The sequence below is a fragment of the Drosophila arizonae genome, chromosome 4 (genome assembly GCF_054131065.1).
Source record: "Drosophila arizonae isolate 15081-1271.41 chromosome 4, UAZ_ARI_1.0, whole genome shotgun sequence".
NCBI classification, from domain to species: domain Eukaryota; kingdom Metazoa; phylum Arthropoda; class Insecta; order Diptera; family Drosophilidae; genus Drosophila; species Drosophila arizonae.
In genome coordinates this window covers 22,996,187-23,014,716 of record NC_142924.1, presented here as the reverse complement: position 1 = coordinate 23,014,716, position 18,530 = coordinate 22,996,187, and the positions used below count along the sequence as shown (strand labels likewise).

At 40.8% G+C, this 18,530-nt stretch overlaps 1 protein-coding gene and 1 long non-coding RNA gene across 2 annotated transcripts; one reads left to right on the top strand and one right to left on the bottom strand.

Moving 5' to 3' along the window:
- Positions 1–161: 161 nt before the first annotated feature.
- RasGAP1 (Ras GTPase activating protein 1) lies at positions 162–18,477 on the bottom strand. Its single transcript, XM_089468117.1, has 5 exons — positions 17,720–18,477; positions 4,959–6,820; positions 4,631–4,893; positions 3,800–3,995; positions 162–2,795 (listed from the first exon to the last, which is right to left on the bottom strand). Exons 1-5 carry the CDS (start codon positions 17,901–17,903, stop codon positions 1,737–1,739), a joined length of 3,564 nt encoding a protein of 1,187 aa, XP_089324243.1. The 5' UTR covers positions 17,904–18,477; the 3' UTR covers positions 162–1,736.
- Positions 6,857–8,428, top strand: LOC149269424 (uncharacterized). The gene is made up of 2 exons (XR_016269959.1): positions 6,857–7,175; positions 7,245–8,428. It is a non-coding gene; the product is annotated as an uncharacterized LOC149269424 (long non-coding RNA).
- Positions 18,478–18,530: the final 53 nt, after the last annotated feature.

Below are 18,530 nucleotides of genomic sequence, written 5' to 3'. Positions count from 1 at the left end.
AATAGATGTGTGTTCTCTATATTTTTATTTTTGTTTCTTTTCGTATAAGATATCACAACAGGATGCCGAAAATTTCCTAAAGCACGAGAATGAGGTATAAATAAAGCATCTAAATAAAGTAATCTAAAAAATAATAGCAATGATAATAAAAACGAAACATAATCATTGGCGATACGCTTTATTTTCTCGCTAAAACATATGATTTTCGATTCTTTGTACCAACAACTTAAGCTACGTAGTATAAGTAAATAAAATTATACTAAAATTAAGCACTTATAACAAAATTATGAATCGAAGTGCAAATGAATTATTTAGCAAAAAAAAAAAATGTTTTCTGGTTTTAAATTTTGTTTAGATTTAATAAATGTCGTATGCTTAGTGTTTGTATGTGAATATTTACATTATGCAACAGTAGAACAAAGAAATGCACAAAGAAATTGGAATGCATAAACAAAACGAAAAGTTTGTGAAGAGGAAGACATTTATGCAATGCAGAAATTAAAAACAATTCTAAATATGGCAATTGACAAAAAAATTATGTACGTAATGTAATTATGTATTATTAAATATAACGATTATGCAATATTGGAAGAGCTTTGGAAACAAATCGGTGGAAGTAAGTTAATAAGCTAACAAACATAATTTCGCATTAACAATTTACATTTTTTGCTTTTTGTTTTTGTTTCGTTTAAATTTAACATGAGAAATTAAATGCATTCAATAAATATGTATGTGTATGTAAAATGGAAGTAAATTTGTTCTTAACAACGCTTGGTTTTTGTTTTGTGTGCCAGAGCTTCAAATACATATACCTAAGTATATATGTATAATATTAGCTGTATGACAGATAAATATATATATGTAAATGTATATATGTGTAATGTGTAAGTATATGTAAATGTACATATGTTTGCATGTATGTGTCTGTAGAATTCGCTTTCACAATTCACTACAATTAATTTCTCTTGAATGTGAGTTAAGTGTATGTGTGGGTGTTGCCTAGACCAATCTTAAGTATCTAACTAATTTAGATAGTTGCAATTTGTCTACGCCTAGCATAACTGGTATATGTATTATATATGCATATATAAATATATATAATATATATGTATCTATAGTATAGAGCTAAAGTATGTTTAGGCTTCGCTTTACTTTTGCTTTTTGCTATATACAACGTTTTCTTCTAAATATATATTACTCAAGTTTTTGAACTTATTACACATCTTACGAGTAGTTAGCAATTAAAAATTCTTAGCAATTTTGGAGTTGGTTTGTTTTGTTTTGTTTCAGTTGTTAGCAGCTTACATAGTTATCAGTTTTTCTTTGTATGGATATTTCGGCTACACAAAATCAAAGTAGAAAAATTTGTGTGTGTGGGTGTTGTATAAATACAAAAGAATAATAAATAGGCTTAAACATTTAGCTTGTTTGTTACTCCGTAGTATATAAATGTGTATAAAAATAGTTAATTAAAAAACCTTAGATCTACACACTTTAAACTTGTAATTCGTACAAAAAAAATATAGTTTAAAATAAGCACACGCTTAACGCATCTGTTGCTGCTGGAAGTGTTCGAAGTACCTTTATGTGTGTGTGTGTGTGTGTGATTGTGAATATGTGTGGGGGTGTGTTTGTGCACGGGAAGTGGGGTATGGGGGCAATAGTAGAGCAATTATGCGCATTCACCGAGTCAATATTATCGCTCTGGGTATGGCAAATACGCATAATCTTGAACGCTAATAAATCGGCGGCGCTGGCTTTGGCAGCACCGCAGCTGTTGCTGCCACTGCAACGGGGGCGTTCGCTACACTGCTGGGCGGGGCTGCCACAACACTTGACGCTGTTGACGATGGGCTCGACGACGAGGCGTTGCCACAGCTATTGTTGTTTATGTTATTGTTGTTATTGTGTCGCTGGTTGCGCAGTTGCTGCTGATATTGCAGTTGTTGTTGCTGTTGCTGCTGTTGATGTTGGAGCTGTTGATGCTGCTGCTGGTGGAGCTGCAATCGCTGATGCTGGTGCTGCAGATTGTGCATAAAGTAGGCGTTCACATTAATGTTGCTGTTGCTGCTGTTCGTTGTCGCTGGGAGAGCGCGCACATGTTGCATCTGAGGCAGCACCGGCTGCAGTTGGTGCTGTTGCTGCTGCTGTTGTTGTTGCTGTTGGTGATGATGCTGCAGATTCAATTGGCCAGCGGCGCGCATCATGTGCCAGTAGTTGTCATCGCCGATCGGAGCCTGCCGACTGCCGTACTTCAGCTGCCGTGTGATGTCCTGCTTGTAGTCCCGATGATCCCTATCGATCGCGTAGGCTTTGTCGCGCAGCTTCTCGATCGTCTTCTTGAACTCGACAAATGCCTGCGGCGACTGTTGCTGCAGGGCGCTGGCCAGCGGGACCAGCGGATTGTTCTGCTGCTGCTGTTGCTGCTGGCTGTGCTGTGGCAGGGGCATGGACAGGTGCTGGTGGTAGGCGAGCGGGTCGAGCAGCGCGTCCAGCAGATTCATATTGGACATGATGAGCGTGTGTATGCGCTGCAGATCCAGTGCCGGATCGAGTGCGGTGACCAAGTCCATTTGGAAGTAGTCCATCTCCTTGGCGGACACGTTCTTGCAGCCCGGCGCATTCTCATCGGAGCGCCCGCAGCAGCTGTAGTAGCCACTGATAAATGCCGAGGGATGAAAGTATTGCATCCGGATGGAGTTCATTAGGCAGATCTTGTGCAGTAGGTCGAACCACTCGCGCTCCTCCACGCAGTTCGTCGTTTGTACAATAAGCGGGCGGTCTTTGTGCACGATCTGTGGAATGGAAGATGTGAACATGTTTTCAAATTATTATATGCGTTCTTTTCACTTTCAGCCTATATAAATGCCATAGTGAAACCGTCGCAATTGTCGTTTCACACGGCCAAAAGTCCCACGCGTGCCTCCTCCAACGTAACCGAATTCTTTGCTTTCAAGCGCGCCCTCGACTTCTTGAAGCGTTTGGAAATTTCCCTTTTTGTCGCCGCAAAACACAAATGAAAAGGCGAAGCAGAAGACTAACAATGGCGCGGTTGAGTCGGAGTTCGAGTTGGTGTTGGAAACTATAGTTGGCCGTAGCCGGAGAGGGAATTGCAGAAGTGTGGAAATGTTGCCAACTCATTTTCATAATAATGTTAATTATTTTTAATTGCGCGCTTGTCATTTGCATGGACGCAACGCGTCTAGATGGAAATTCAAACGACAAGTGAAAGTTTGTGCGAAGCTCACTTTTACTGCTGCCCTTTGCAATTACAACTAATTTCTGCGCATGATATTAATCAAATTGTTTTTAAATTATATACTTTTTGATTAGATTTTAATGAAAAAACAAAAGCATATGCATATCTATATTAATTAATGTTTAAAAAACTAACATTAAAGATTGAGTTTCTCATCGTATTGATAGTTGTGGCCCATACATACATACTTACATACATATGTAAGACATATGGCAACCTTGCTGCACACACACACTCATACTGCAACGAAACTAGCGCGCTGAGCATGTGTGGGCTGCCTGCACCTAATTTATTTATAAAAATTCATTTGTAGAATTGTGCATTTCCGGTATTATTGTCTTACATGCAATTGGGTATATTAGCTATGCATGAACTATGTCCACGCGGCAAGAAAAATGAGTGTCTACGATTAAAACTGTTCACTGTATATGCATGTCTGCATTTCCCACCTCATGCCGCCAACTGCAACGAGGCGTGTCCCACTCAAATTCAAATTAGCCGATAGTTATCGATAAAGTCTGATCCGCAGTTGCAACTCACCTTGAAGCAGTTTTGCATTTTAAAGCTCTTGTCTTTCAATTGCTCCACGCTTCCGATTTCCTCGAGCGGTATATCACAGATGGGTCGTTTGCCCTTCGACTTGGCATAGCTCAGCGAGTGCGTTGTCAGGCGAAAGTAACGTTGCTTAAATTGGCTTCCAAAGCGTTTGCGGCTTGTCGGATATTTGGTCATCATGCTGTGTGCCCAGATGGATAGAGAGACGGACGGCGAGACACGACACACACATATAAATAAGTAGCAAGGAGAGAAAGAAAGAGAACGAAAACAAATGAGCAAATGCTATGCATTTAATGTTTAGTTGTTAGTTTTTTTTTTTTTGCAATATAAATGTAACAAACAACAAAACAGAATTTTTAATAGTTCCAAAATTAAAAGCAAATTTTCTCTTACCCCTCGCTAGACGTTAGTATTTTTTTATTTGTATGTGCAAATGGTTTAGATGTATGTGCGTATGTGTGTGTGTTTTTTGTTGTGGATGTGTGATGTGTGGTGATGGGAATTTGTTGGGCGTGATGTGATGATATGGGTTGTTGTTGTTTATTTTTATTTTTGTTTTTTTTTTTTTTTTTTTTTTTTTAAAGCAGCACGCGCGTAAAAGAAGAGAAAGACAAAGAAAGTTTTGGTATTAGAATAAAATAAAGCATAATCAACCAAATGTGGTGTATACAAAACTTTGAGATATGTTTGCACTGAGAGCAATGGCAAGGATGGAAAACTATCGATAGCAAGATATTGCAATCTATTGGAAAACTATCAATTGTTTTCCAGTATGCACACATGTGTATTTAATCAATTTCAGATAAAACTTACCCCTCCTTTAGTAATACTGGTTCTAATGGCAACTGCGGCATTGATTGCAACTGCTTGCTGGGCGTGTCACAGGCGTTTGGCGTGGAGATAACCTCGAGAAAGTGCTTGACCGCATCCACGTGCTTCTCTGTGCAGAACTTCTTGTACAGCTCCCCGGTGTACTCCTCCTTGCAGGGTTGCTGCGACGATCGTGAACTGACCAAATTGCCCAGCGACTGTATCGTCTTGGAGATGAGTGTCAGCGTGCGATTTGTTTGGGCATCCTGCAGAGAGAAAACGGGCGGAATTAGATCAGGAATATCAACGAATTATCAAATTCTTTGCTTACCAGTCGCTCTGTGGTCAGGTCAAACAGCTTGGGACCCAGTATGGCGGGCGCAAAGAATCTTAGAAATATGAAGCCAGAGACCACCGAGTAGCGCACCTCGCGGTTGCGTGGGAAATGTTTGCCTGCGCATTCGCGCAGATCGTGAAAGATCTGACAGAGGACCTTGGGACAACGCTCTGCACTCTTAGTGATAGCCTCGAATACACGCTCCACATAATCCTTGAGATTGTGCAGATTGGTGTCAACAGCCGAGCGATCCTTCACCTTACTGGGATCGATTTCGCATGGTTTCTTCTCGGCCACAATTTGCGACAGCACCGGACGTAGCGTCTGGTGTAGATAGTGAAGACCCGATAGCCTCATGGCCTCATCCATCATCTTGGAGACGAGTGTGTTGCCACGGAAAATGGTCGTGGGATCGGTCAGATTCGAAATTTCATGATCGGCCAAGGCCTTGATAATGGGCGCAATACGCTCCGTGTGCGTGAAGAGGCGCACCAGGGGCTGGGCCACCTCCGTCTTGCCCGACACCAGCTCGCCGAGAATGTAGACCGAGGACAGTGTGATGGGCCGCTGATCCACCGACTCCAGGAGTAAGTTAAGCAAGTCATCGTACGTGGCAAGTGGGAACACATGATCTGCTGTGTAGTTTAGGTTCAGGCGCAACGATCCAATGGTTGAATCCACGCTGAGTCGCGTGCCAGGCGGCGTGGCGCAGGAACGGGGAGTGGCACTCAGGGAACGGCAACTACTGGATGTGGTGCGTGGTTGCAGATAGTACCAAGCAGAGGGCTGCACCGCCTGCTGCTGTTGATTGTTCAGCATCGGGAGGCGCACCTCGCCAAGGAATACCTTATCGGCCATGGCGCCATGGGCGTCATGCCACAGCGTGACAGCAATCTCGCAGAGATCGGCACCGCCCAGTGGATAAATCGCGTACGCCTTATTGGCGGACGACTCCAGCGACGCAGCCGACTTGTTGCTATTCGTTGTGCCCGTGCTGCCCGCCTCGGAGTCAATGGAGAGATCGAAGTACATGACCTCGTCGAATTCAGGATCGACGGTCTTCTTGCGTTGCTTTGTACGTTTCGTGATCACCTGCTTATTGCTGTAGTAGGCCGTGCAGATGACGAACGGATCACAGGTGCCCTGCTTCTTAGCCAGGTCTATGCACGCCGGCACACGAATCGCCACGCGCACATTGCTGGAATGCGTGTTCTTCCAGTTGGCCAGCTGATCCGTGGAGGATGTGGCCAGATGCGCCTGCAGCTGCTGTTGATGTTGCTGATGATGGGCCACATGTCCAAAGAGACCTGCCGCCCGAGTCTTGAGTGTCATGCCCGCAGAGTTGGCGCCACTCGCGGCTGTCGCTGCTGCGGCTCGTTGAATGTTGCTCAGTTCGTTGTTCTCCTTGTAGTCATTCAGATGGGCGCGCTGATGATGCGAATGCTGCTGTAGCTGGACCAATTCGATGCTTTCTGTGAGCAACTGTGGCCTTTCCTCGAATGCCACCTGTATGTGCACCATGCCCTGCACCTCTGAGTCAGCGTCGACCGGGCGTAGCGAGAACCAGTGATCCTTGTGATTGTACTTGTGCAGCTCCTCCCGTTTAATGGCTATTTTGCCAATGGGCTTGTCCTGCTTCATGTCCCGATCCCACACATAGACCGACAGATAGCGAAAGCGTCGCGGTATTTTGAACTGATACTCCTCGCCAAAAAAAGGCGACAGGGTGCGTTCGCTGATGGGCGTCCGGCATATTTCCTCCTGGTCCAAGGCAATGGTGCAGTATACATCTCGAGTGCCCTGAGTGCTGCAACTAGTGTTCGCTGCATTCCGACTGCTCAGGTTTTTTGCTTCACCTGCAAGTCAAAAATATATATTGAGTATAAAAACTCTAAAGCATTAAATAACATTTTAAATAAAAACTCTATCTCGAGCTTCAAATGAACGCGCTTGTTCCGTGAACTGAACCTGACGATTAAGTGAATCAGCTTCCTGTCTAGCTATCGCAATAAATATGCTTTGGCTTCAATCATATCTAACATCGATAAGATTACGATTGACATCTTCAAATAACAATGGAAAAATCTCATTGCGACATTAATAGTTGCTTAATTATGCTTGCCGCTCTATCGCGAAACGAATCAGCTTCGTATTGCAATAATTAGCTTTGGCTTCAATCATATCATATCTAACATCGATAAACGTCTTAAGGTAAAAATATTGCAAAATCCTATTGCGAGTAGTTGCTTAATTATGCGTTCACTTAACAAATCGTTTCAGTTAAAATACAACATTTTTAGCACAGCGTTTTGTCGGCTCACTTTGATGCCGCCAAAGGGCAGGCCGACACCAACGTGACTTCCTGTGCGCCGATAAATTGCATTATCGATGCGCAGCCCCACCTGGGCGAAAACACGCAGCAGCAGCAGCTGCAACAACAACAGCAAAAACAATGCCAGATGCTTGTATAGACGGCATGTCCCTGTTTTTGAGTGTTAAAAGTTAATAATAAGAGTTCACTGTTGCTGCTATTGCCTTGATAAGCCAAGTTAATCAGGCAATGACCAGCGGGAAGGGCATTGTCAAAGTATACTCAATGAATATTGAAAACCTTGCGAACGATTGCGCTATACTCTGTCAGCAGTGTCAAAATAATAGAAATAATTCATTTCATTCGACTTGTTAACTTAACATTTTGACTTTGAAATTAACACTTTTGATCGTTTTAATTTATGGCATTTTTATAAAAATAAATTTTTAGTAATAACATAAATTTAACAGTCTGATGCAAAAAGCGAATATACCCTTTCTTGACAGTTGTGCAGAGCATTAAAAAATTAACAGCGGCAGTCGAGCGGAAATATAATGCGTATGATGAATACTTATGCATGTGTGTGCGTGCTAGGCAGCATGTAGGCATGCGAAGGCAAAGCCAAATGCGCAAAAATATTGTGCTGTGCGACTCTTCTTCTTGATTTTCCATGAGGCGAGTGGAGAAGGTGCCCCTGCGGCCATTCCTATTAACACAGCTGGCTGGGCTGGGCTGGGCTGGACTAGGTGAACTAGCTAAGTGAGAGCGTGTGTGTGCGAATGTCTCTTTTGGCATAGAGACCAATAACACATACTTATATATTTGCGTACTCTGGTTGTCCTGTGTACGAGTATTAGTGACAAAATAACGCTGCTTTTCACGCTCGCTCGTGCGCTCAAATACGACTGATAACAAAAGACGATGAAGCCGATGGTTGTCGTCATTGCTTTTATTTTGTTTTTGTTTTTCTTTTTCGTCTTGGCATTCCAAGTTTCGTTTTATGAATGGCAGAGGCTACGTAAATGCTACAAGAAAAACAATACAGAGTCAGATTTTATATGCAAAAATACAAACGAAGCAGCAGCGACAACGAATGAAATGAAATAAAATACAAATCAAATGACAAAATAAAAAAATACTTTTACTCTGCTCAGTCCCTCCCGCTCGGTTGATATTCATGCCGCTTGCCGTTACTACAAGCTCTCTTCTCTCTCTCTCTCTCTGTCTCTTTTCGACTTGCTCTCCTAACCGCACCACGACAGACAGACAGTTTCATTCATTCATTCATGATTCATGAATTGGCATCGCGCGCTACTGCTGCTGTTTGTTTGTGTTGTTTTGTGTCGTTTTCACATTTTTTCGCCGCTGTTTTTGTTGGCAGAGGGAATTCCACGCTCCTCGCAGCCAGCCAAACAAACTGCCGAATTTTGTACGCTTTTACACTATGTCTACAAATACGCGCGCGCTGTGACGTTTTATTTATGCCAAATTAATTAAAGCATGTTTTCCTTCCTCTTGCATTATGTGTATGTTTCTATAAAATGTGTGAGTTGTTATATGACAATATACACACTTGCTAATATATGCAGATATACATAGTGAAATTCCATTTGAATGAACTGCCCCATTGGCTAGATTTAAGCGTTATAATTGGGCTTTTATACCGAATTTATTTAATCGCAGGGAAAGTCTATGGGCCCAACGTAGTGCGTTAAACAGATAACGAATTTCTAGAGAATGCACACATGCACATACACTCATATTTCGAAAATTAATTGCTTTCCGTTCGATTATACGTCCCTGAAATCGGTTTATAAATCATATCATCTTTCATGTGCCAGTCAATGATAGGAACTCCAACGGAAATGAAGCTTTTCCTGTATTGCATTTTACAAAGATATATAGCATATAGAATATAGAACAAATTACTTATTATTGTCATATTAGCAAGAATCAAGCTAGGAATTGGAAATACCCATCTACACATTCTCTAAAATATGTGCGCTAGGTCACAAAATTGAACTTGAACTACTCAGAGAACGAGAAGTTCTTTCTTCTCGTTCATCTCGAGTGTTTTGAGATAATTGAAAATTAAAATACGCATTGATAACAAGGCTTACAAAGTACTTAGCATAATGTATGATATTTTGTAATAAGAATCAGCTTATATGCTCATATGATTAGAGCAATATTTTTTTGGACTTTTCCCCAAATTGGTTCGGCTTGATGGAGGCATCTAATAATAGCGCCCGTTTTACACGTGTGCCATGTGGCAACATCTAAGGCCAGTCATACACACACACACACACACACACACACACACACACATACACAGATAGACATCAAATGAGTGCTCGACGATGAAGGGGAAGAAAACGTAAGCCAACAACAACTTTGACATTTGCCCATGGAGTGTGCCCCGTCAATGTCATTCAGGCGCACAGAAAATTACGCCATGATTCGTGCAGCAAGAGAATCGGCTTTTCAAAGATAGATGGGAATATCCCATTCCCTCACTCTCTTTCTCTCTATATGTACATATATATGTATGCTATATATATATGTTAACGCAAAAAGGCGCGCCTCGTGTTTCGACAGACTCATTAAATGCTTTCAATTTCCAGGTCCCCGAAATGGCAAAAGGAAAATTAAATTTAAAGGCTTTGTAAGTAGATTTTATTTTGATGCCAACTCTCCTACGCTTTTCCTGCTCGCCTCTGGCTGTCTGCCTATCCGTGTCCACCAGATCTGTCTGTGTGTTTTCCATTTTCTGTTTTTCCTTTTGCACAATATGCAAATTGATTCAGTGCAGCGTGAAACGCCCGCGAATTAATGAGGCGATTACTTCAAGAGCAGTGCATAAAAGGAAAAAAAAAAACGGGAGATACTTTGGACTGGGGTAAAAAGAAGTTGTGCGGTCTGCGGATGTTCTAAAAACAAAGAAAAACGACAGAGAGCAGCTGTAAATTGGCAAACTGAATATGAAATACTCTTTCAAAATCTATATATTTATATGTATCCAGATATCTGCATCTATACATATATAATATAGCAACTATAAATATTCCTATTGAGGCTTTACCTTGCAGATACCTATAGCTATAAGAGTTAACATTAAGCTTTTGTTGGAAAAGCAAATAATATTATAATACCCCTTTTGAAGGGTGTATAAAAGGAGAAAAAGAGGCAGCAAAATTTATATGCAAAAGAAACGGAAATAGAGATAAATTCTCTCGCGCTATATATGTAGAGTGGATATATATTTTTTTCGCACTGCCGAGTCAGCGGATGAGAGATTTACAGACAGACCAAACGATGTTGATGTGGTGATGATGATGATGATGATGATGACGTCTGGGTCTCTGGCCGTTTGTCTAAACGTCAGCTTCCTGTCGAGCAAAGATTACTTGCACTTTATGCAGATTTGAGCCAAAGGTGTACGCCCTCCAACAGATGTCTGTGATTGTGTGTGTGTATCTATGATATAGGTCTTAGTACCTCTTGTTGCATTCATAATATCGTTGCACATTTTAGCTGCCTGTTCATTTCCTGGGCCCTGTGAACAACTTCCTTTTCCGTTTACCACTTCCTTTTGGTCACATCAAAAGAAGGGTTACTCTCCAATCTAATTGGAGCCAAAGGAAGTAACTGGTTAGTTGGCGTGCAATCCAGTTTACTTCAACAACGAGCCAAATATGCAATTCCAATTGTTATTTGATGCTCTCTTCTCCAGCTCATGATGAAATGAGTACATTTTAATCATTTACCGAAAAGTTCCCTCTCCCTCACTGCTCGTTTGCCGCGCTTGTCTGTGTCTTCTCTTTCTCTTTCTATGCTCTCTCTGTCTGTCTCTCATCTGTTGCGTCTTTCTTTGTCTGTTGCTTTGCTGTACGTGCCGATCGATTTCCGGTCTGATTACGTTTCTCATCCACATGATCATCTTCTTCTTTTTCTTCTTTCGCCTGCCCTGGCCGGGTCTGGTCTGGCCTGCCCCGCTTGCCTGTTGCCTCGTCTGTTGTTTGGCTTCTGCTCGCGTGTTTACAGCTTTTCATTAGCGTCATCGTTCGTCCGATCGATCCATAGATCGTTGATCGCCGTTTTGATGTTTCTTTTATGAAGCACTTGATGTCGCCCGATACATGCGGTAAACGTGCCCCCTATCTTTCCAACAGCTATCTAGCCTATACTTGTATGACTCGTCTAATAGGCAATGGAAGCTTCCCTTGTCGTTGGATTTGAGTCGATTAGACTCTAACTGAAGTAGTCACACTTAATATTAGTTAATAAATTAAATTAAGGCAGTTATGTACTATGTATGTTTACAATAAGAAGAACAATATAATTGTTATACTTTACAGAAGTATGCATTTTATCAAACATACTATTCATTCCACTATAGATTTTACCCGTTTGAAATCACAGCAAATTCAATATTCTCCATTTTTATATAAAAATCATTTCCTCTATCTTCTCTCTCGTTTCTGACAGAGTTCCGTTGCTTTCAGTTGCTTATTCCAGGTTTTGGTTATCAATTTCATGTCTGAGCCATTGTCAGCATCTTAATATAATCAATATGGCAATGAGTAACCGCATTTCTGCCTTGTCATTGCTAGTTGTGGTTGCGGTTGCGGTTGGTTCCAATGACGTATCGGAGTATTTCGCTTGTGTTTCATTTATTATAGACAGCAACAGCTACGACTTTCTGTTTTTCCTTTGAGTCTTCATCAGTGCAACTTCAACTAATTATAAATGTATTATTATGACAGGTCTCATGTGGCATGCCAAGCAGCCTGCGATGCTCATTTTTGGCGCCATTAACCTTCAATTAACCATGCCTGGCAATCAGTCAAGTCACTGACTTTGTCACCAACTCTCGACGACGACAACGACAACGACAGCGACACACGACTCGCATCTAAAGCAGCGCTCCGACAACATAATGCACGTCGAGGCCTCTGGATGTGACCAAAAATAGACGCCTATTAACTTTGCCAAACCTCTGAATAAACAACAGCCATAGCCACAGCAACAGCAAAAACAATGACAAAGTTGTGTTGCTGTGTCGCCAAGTTTGTGTATAATAGAAACAATAACAAATAAACTACTGCTAAAACGCCTACAATACAGCGCGACACGAGCTCAAACCAACAATTGTTCCCATCTTGCGTGGGTTCACTGTAAATATAGTGAACGACTGTATATATATGAGAGTTACTTTGCTTGACCAGATTGACATGGCATCACATAAATTTTATTCACTATATCAACTATCTATATACAGTAAATCTTGCCTGAAATCTCATATTTATTCTATAATTGTATAAATTATAGATGCATATTAATATCATTCATTCGACTGAGTTCTTTAACAAGGCCTAAAATGTTTTCTTAAAATATGCCTTTAATGGATTATAATTTCGTTCCATGCCAGAGAATACTGCATATAAAAAAACGGGAATTGTTCTTTAAGGGTTTTTACCCCAAAAAATAATAGTAGAGCTAATCGTAATCGTTGTAGAAATCAGTCTAACTGAAGACGTAATAAATTCATGACACTTCCGACCCGAACTACCTTTATGGCTCTTCATGCTAGACAAGCACTATCTCGAAACGACACTTGCAACAAGCGAAGCGCACATAAATGAGAGCATTAAATTTATATTTATGTTATGGTCAGCGAACGTCATAAAGGCAAACTTGAAGTTTTAATTACAAATTACACGAGTTAATTTTTATATATTAATGTCGGTTGGTAATATAAAAAAAGAAGTGCCAGTCCAGCGTGAAGTTCAAAGCCTTGGTGCTTAGGGTGCAGAGCGGAGCCCAAAGACAATCAACCCAGGGCTGACCCCAAGCAAAGTCAAAGAACATCAAAGTGACGCGAGGCGAGTTCAAGCGTTAAGTCATAAAATACGGTAGCCGGAAGGAGAGGGAATGACTCAGAGCGAGAGCGGGTTAAACTCTCGGTGAATGCATTACTATTATCACTATTATTATTACAATCGTTGGGCAAGAAAGTAAAAGACAAATGTTCATCATTCAAGCTGTGTCGACAGTTGCAACCTCATCTCATGACGAGCTGCTGCCGCATTCAAGTCGATGACGTTGTCAGCTGTTGCAGCAGCTAATCGACGCAGCAACAAGTTAAACAACATTGCCACAAAAGTGCATAGCATGGCGACCTGGATAAAAAGTATTTTAGTAACGCGCTAATTACATGCAATTGTTGTTCTTTGGAAGTACAAGTACAACAGCAACAGCAATGACAACAAGGACAACATCAGCAACAACAGCGCAGCAGCAGCAGCAATTTTGAAAGTTTTGCTAACAACTATTCTAAAGCAATGCAGCTGGTCACACTTGACAGTTCCTTAACAAAGAATATTGCAATTAATTACTGCTAAATCGGACTGAGATCGTGAGCTAAATATTTGAGCAAACTACTTTTTAGTTTATTAAAGATTGGATTTACTTGCTAAAGCTTTCAAATGGAAATAACTTGATTTTATTAAGGTCACCCTAAATATCAAATTGAATATATGTATATACTACAATTAATTTCGATAAATTATCCAATAAGCACAAATTGGAAAATTACCCAATGCAATTATTCAATAGTTATCGGTCGATACACATCGGTATGACATGAATAAAGCCATACTAGTGATGACACACGAGCTAGAACTCTCAATTAACAGCGAATCTGTCAAATTTTGCTGAACACCAAAAACATTTACTAAATCTTTTTAAATTTCCTAAGTTACTTATATCTGGAACACTTTAAGTGTAATTAATTTCATTTAGATACTAAGCAACAGATAACCGTGCCAGGTTGTGTTTAAATACGACCACAGCACATGGCATAAACATTCAAGAGTTTTTCTAATGAAAAATTCCATTTTAATTGTTCTTTGGCCAAGCGTACACGCTTATAAAGACAAAAATATGTATTAGAAAAATGATTAAACAACGAACAAAAAGAGTGAATAAAGCAACCGACAAAGACAAAAGGAACACGACAAACGACAAGGCAGACTAATTGTCAACAAAGCAGCGAAGATCAACAGAGATCAGAGCAGAGACTAGAATACTTAGTCCCTGGCAGTCGGACAATTCTCTCCTCAGTGGTTCAAGTGGTTGGTTGTTGGCAACCAGTTTGGGATTTGCTGCTCGGACCCAAACAACAACAACCAACCGGCTTTTAATTAATTGCCTTTTTAGGCAAAACTATTTCTTGTTGTACACATACTCACACACACACGCACGCACGCACATACACACACGTATGCATGCGTAGCTCATTTATGCCTGTTACAACAAACTGTCAGCTACTTGTTAGACTTTTCAAGTTCAACAGAATCCGCAGTGCGTGTGTGGCCCATGTTAATCCAACACATACCATAGCCCTGCCCACCAGCACCTCCTCCACTTCCAGCACCAACTAAGTTGTTATCTGGGCGTCGCGTCATGTAAATTGTCATCAATATTTCAGCATAAATTGCATAGCTGCGTTTGCCTCGTGCATTGTATCTTGTCTCTAGCATCCCCGTTAAATGAGTCAGTTATGAGTCACTGGCAGCTGAGCTGCATGCGCCCTCTATAGACAAAAAACTGCAACTTTGCAACTTGGGCATCTAAATGCTCAATGTGTGGATGAGGAGAGGAGGAGAGGGTGCTCGCATTTGCGATCGCATGAAAAAGCGAAATTTAGGTTATGCGCTAAACATTTTAATTAAGTGGAAAAAGTATTACGCCAATTTCGGTCAGTGCTGGCGCGATGTGGTGTAGAAATCGCAACAGCCAACAAAATGGAAAGCTCCAACAACAAACAAAAGCGAAACTTTGTGTAATTGAAACTGAGCACGAAGTGGAAGTATTATTAAGCATGCAAAGCATAATGAAGTGGAAATATGAAACTTGAGAGAAGGAAAATATGCAAAGACAGAGCCAGACAAACGGGCATACGAAGAACGAACGGATGGACGGCGATGGATGGATGGAAGGGAATGAAGGGAACCTTCAACATGCATTAGGTGTATAACGGTGCTCATATTATAAGAAGCAACATTTTGCCACAATGTGACCTTAATTTACTCAATGAACTGCTGTTGAACTCTAATTATATGATATGATTTGATCGTTTTTTGGATTCAGGGAAATCCATAATAAATGGTTTTAAGTTATTAGCTAATAATCGAATCATTGCCATATATGAGAGCTTTAATTCAATACAATTTAATAATAATATATCGGCTTAATTCCTCAAGTGTTTTATATATATAGTATAAGTGTTAACAATCTTCCCTTTCATATCTCATATTTATATAATATTTGTCACAATATTTTTTTTAGTACCTCGTCAACCACCAACTTTAGTAAAGTATAAGATAATAAAGTAAACAGCACAAAAGCTGCTGAGGCAGCAGCATTATGCGGAAAGCAGAAAGAAGAAAAAGACAGCTGAGAGTTTGTGGTGCAAGAGCAGTAGAGGAAACGGCTGGCAAAAGGGACAGAGAAGACAGACAAAAAGTTCAAGCCGACAATGACACAAGCACATGCGAAAACAATTGAAGCATGCAAAAAAGAAGAAAAAATCAGCAGAAAAAATGTCTTGGAAAGGGGAGCAAAGCAAATGCAAAAGCAAAAGTTTTATGGCAAAAGAACTCGAGCCGAAACCGTGCACACACACGAAAGAAAGGAAATTCATGTGATGGGAAACGGAAATCAAAAGCTGCTACAATGTTTGCTGTTGTTGTTGCAGCATGCTTTGCATATAATTTATGAGCCCAAGGGCATGGGCTAGGGGGCATGCAGTAGGGGCGACTGAGCACCGTAGCAAAAGCCTCTTATGAACGAAGCGAAAAGATTGAATTTGTTTGGGCGGAAAATGAAAATGTAAAGCAACGAACAAGGCACCGGGTAGAGCGCGCCACAAGTAATATGGAAAAGAGGTAAAAATAAATAAATGTGTATCAAGATATGTTTATTTGCAGAGCGTTGGGGCTCCGTGCAGGTGTGAAATGCGATCGGACTGCGACGAGCACAGGCTGGCGGCAGGCAAATGAGGCCACCACACAAACAAACAAACACACACACATACATATAAATAGAAGTAACCCTTTTTATTATGTAGTTGTTGTTGTTTGTGTCCCACGTTTCGGCTGTGGTTTTATTTTTGAATTTTTTTGTTGCTTTCATAATTCTCTATTCACACGACGAAGACGCTAAAAGAGCGACAAAAAAGGCGATACAGGAAATGTAAAACCAGTCAAGTACACAAAATAACCGCAACAAAAGCACGAGAATCTGTCGCCTCTAGTCGCAAATGCTGAAGTGGTTACAGTTATGACCAGACAGGAAGATATAGGAAGGTAGAGTATGTGTGAAAGACAGAGAGAGACAGTCAGGTATAGAGATGCGACTCTTCTCCATTCATGGAACCAGTGAAGATGTTGACCTTTTTTTTTTTTGATAATGGCGGAAACTTTAATCGATATGAAGAAGAAACTTTGTTTTGTTATCGGGACTTGGATGTGCAATCAAATGGCAAAATCGAGGTTATCAGCATCGTACATCGCAATTCCAGCTGCTCTTGATAATCATTCATAAAATATCATTTGCGTTTGTGTTGGTAATATGACATGTATATTTGTGTGCGTGCGTGTGGTAGGCGGCAGCGCCAGAGAAAAGTACACCGAATTCGAATTCCATTCATGAAAAAACCCACACATCGCTCAATATGCACATGTATGTGTGTGTATGCATGTGAGCCTCTGTAAGTGTGTTGGCACATGCGCTGTAGCTGTAGCGTCGTCACTCACACTCACACACAAACACACAAGCGAAATTCATTCACAAAAAGGGGCAACTGCACGCGGCAGCGGGGGCGATGCCGTAACATTCAGCCAGTCAACGGCAACGGTGTCGGCTGGTAGACAAAACAGCAGCGGAACTAGCTTCGTGTTGGCTTTGCCAGCAACAGTAACGACAACAATGTAAAATGTTCGTTTGTTGCTTGCTGCATCAGAAAACACACACGCGAGTGTTGCCAGAGCGAGATGGCATGATACGGCTTTGCCGTGCGCGAAAACAGCACCGCACGCTGCTGCCTCACACTCACACACAATAATGCATTTTCAGCCAACAAAAAAATAGCATTCGTTACTGTATTTTGTCAATGCTAAACAATTAGTTGCATTTCATTGATTTTTTGAATCACTAATTCATTATTCTCTTTGCTGCACATTTTTCTTTTAAAAAGCTGCTATTCATTTTACTGTTTTACGTTTGCTTGGGCGCCTCATAGCGACGCGCTCACATTCCAATACACTTTTCACATCGACAAACTATCATACGCGTGCAAATTGTAGTTACTTTAATGCACATATTGGCCTCGTTTAGTAGTTGTTCTGAAGTTTTCATTGATTTGCACAGATTTACATACCAATTTTCACTTTTAATTGCTCTTCAATTCGGACTTCGCGTGTTTCAGCCATGTTGGATCCATAACTACTGCTGCTGTTGTTGTTCGCGTTGGTGTTTCTGTTGTTGCTTGCCTCGAAACCAGCAACGATGTCGATAGCGTCGTCCTGCTCTTCGCACATATATCGCTTCTTTTTCAACAGCATAATGTTAGTGCTAGTTCACAGGGTTGCATTTAGATAAGAATTGTAAATGGAAATAACTCGATTTCGTTCTACCGCAACCGCAACCGCAACCGACACCGACTACGACCTACGACGTATGCGTTTTGTTTGAGATTTTTTTTTGTTGATTTTTGTATTTCAATGCTTTTAACATCACTTTATTGTTGCTTCACGCACTTTGTGTGTATTAATACTTGCATATATACACATAATTTTTGGGTTTCTATTCAATATAGTAAAAAGCCGACGACAACGAATGGGTGTATAAAATGCAAAGAGCTGAATTATATTTCGATTTCGATTTGTGAAAGAGCGAATTAGTTAAATGCTTACACATCTATACGCGCACCAAACCGCACAACCGCTTCGCAAGCGAGAAATGAAACGATAATGAAGAGCGAACAGCAAACTAACAGAAGAAGCAAGACGAGCAGACAGAGATAGCATGCGTGCTGTTAACTTCAAACACTCTGTTAAGTTATTGAGCCATGTTTTGAAATTTTGATATGCAAACCTCATGCATGGATAGCTGGCGATCCTGAAACTGAAAATTTAGAATTTCTTACAACGTTTCTTTTATTAAACTGTAATGATATATAACTTCTATGA

What these genes read in the sequence shown, in the direction of transcription:
- RasGAP1 (XM_089468117.1), bottom strand. Translation starts at nt 17,903, where the DNA reads ATGCTGTTGAAAAAGAAGCGATATATGTGCGAAGAGCAGGACGACGCT. An exon ending in ACCTGACCACAGAGCGACTG is followed by an intron (nt 4,894 to 4,958) that starts GTAAGCAAAGAA and finishes TTCTCTCTGCAG; the next exon opens with GATGCCCAAACAAATCGCAC. An exon ending in CCAGTATTACTAAAGGAGGG is followed by an intron (nt 3,996 to 4,630) that starts GTAAGTTTTATC and finishes CTGGGCACACAG; the next exon opens with CATGATGACCAAATATCCGA.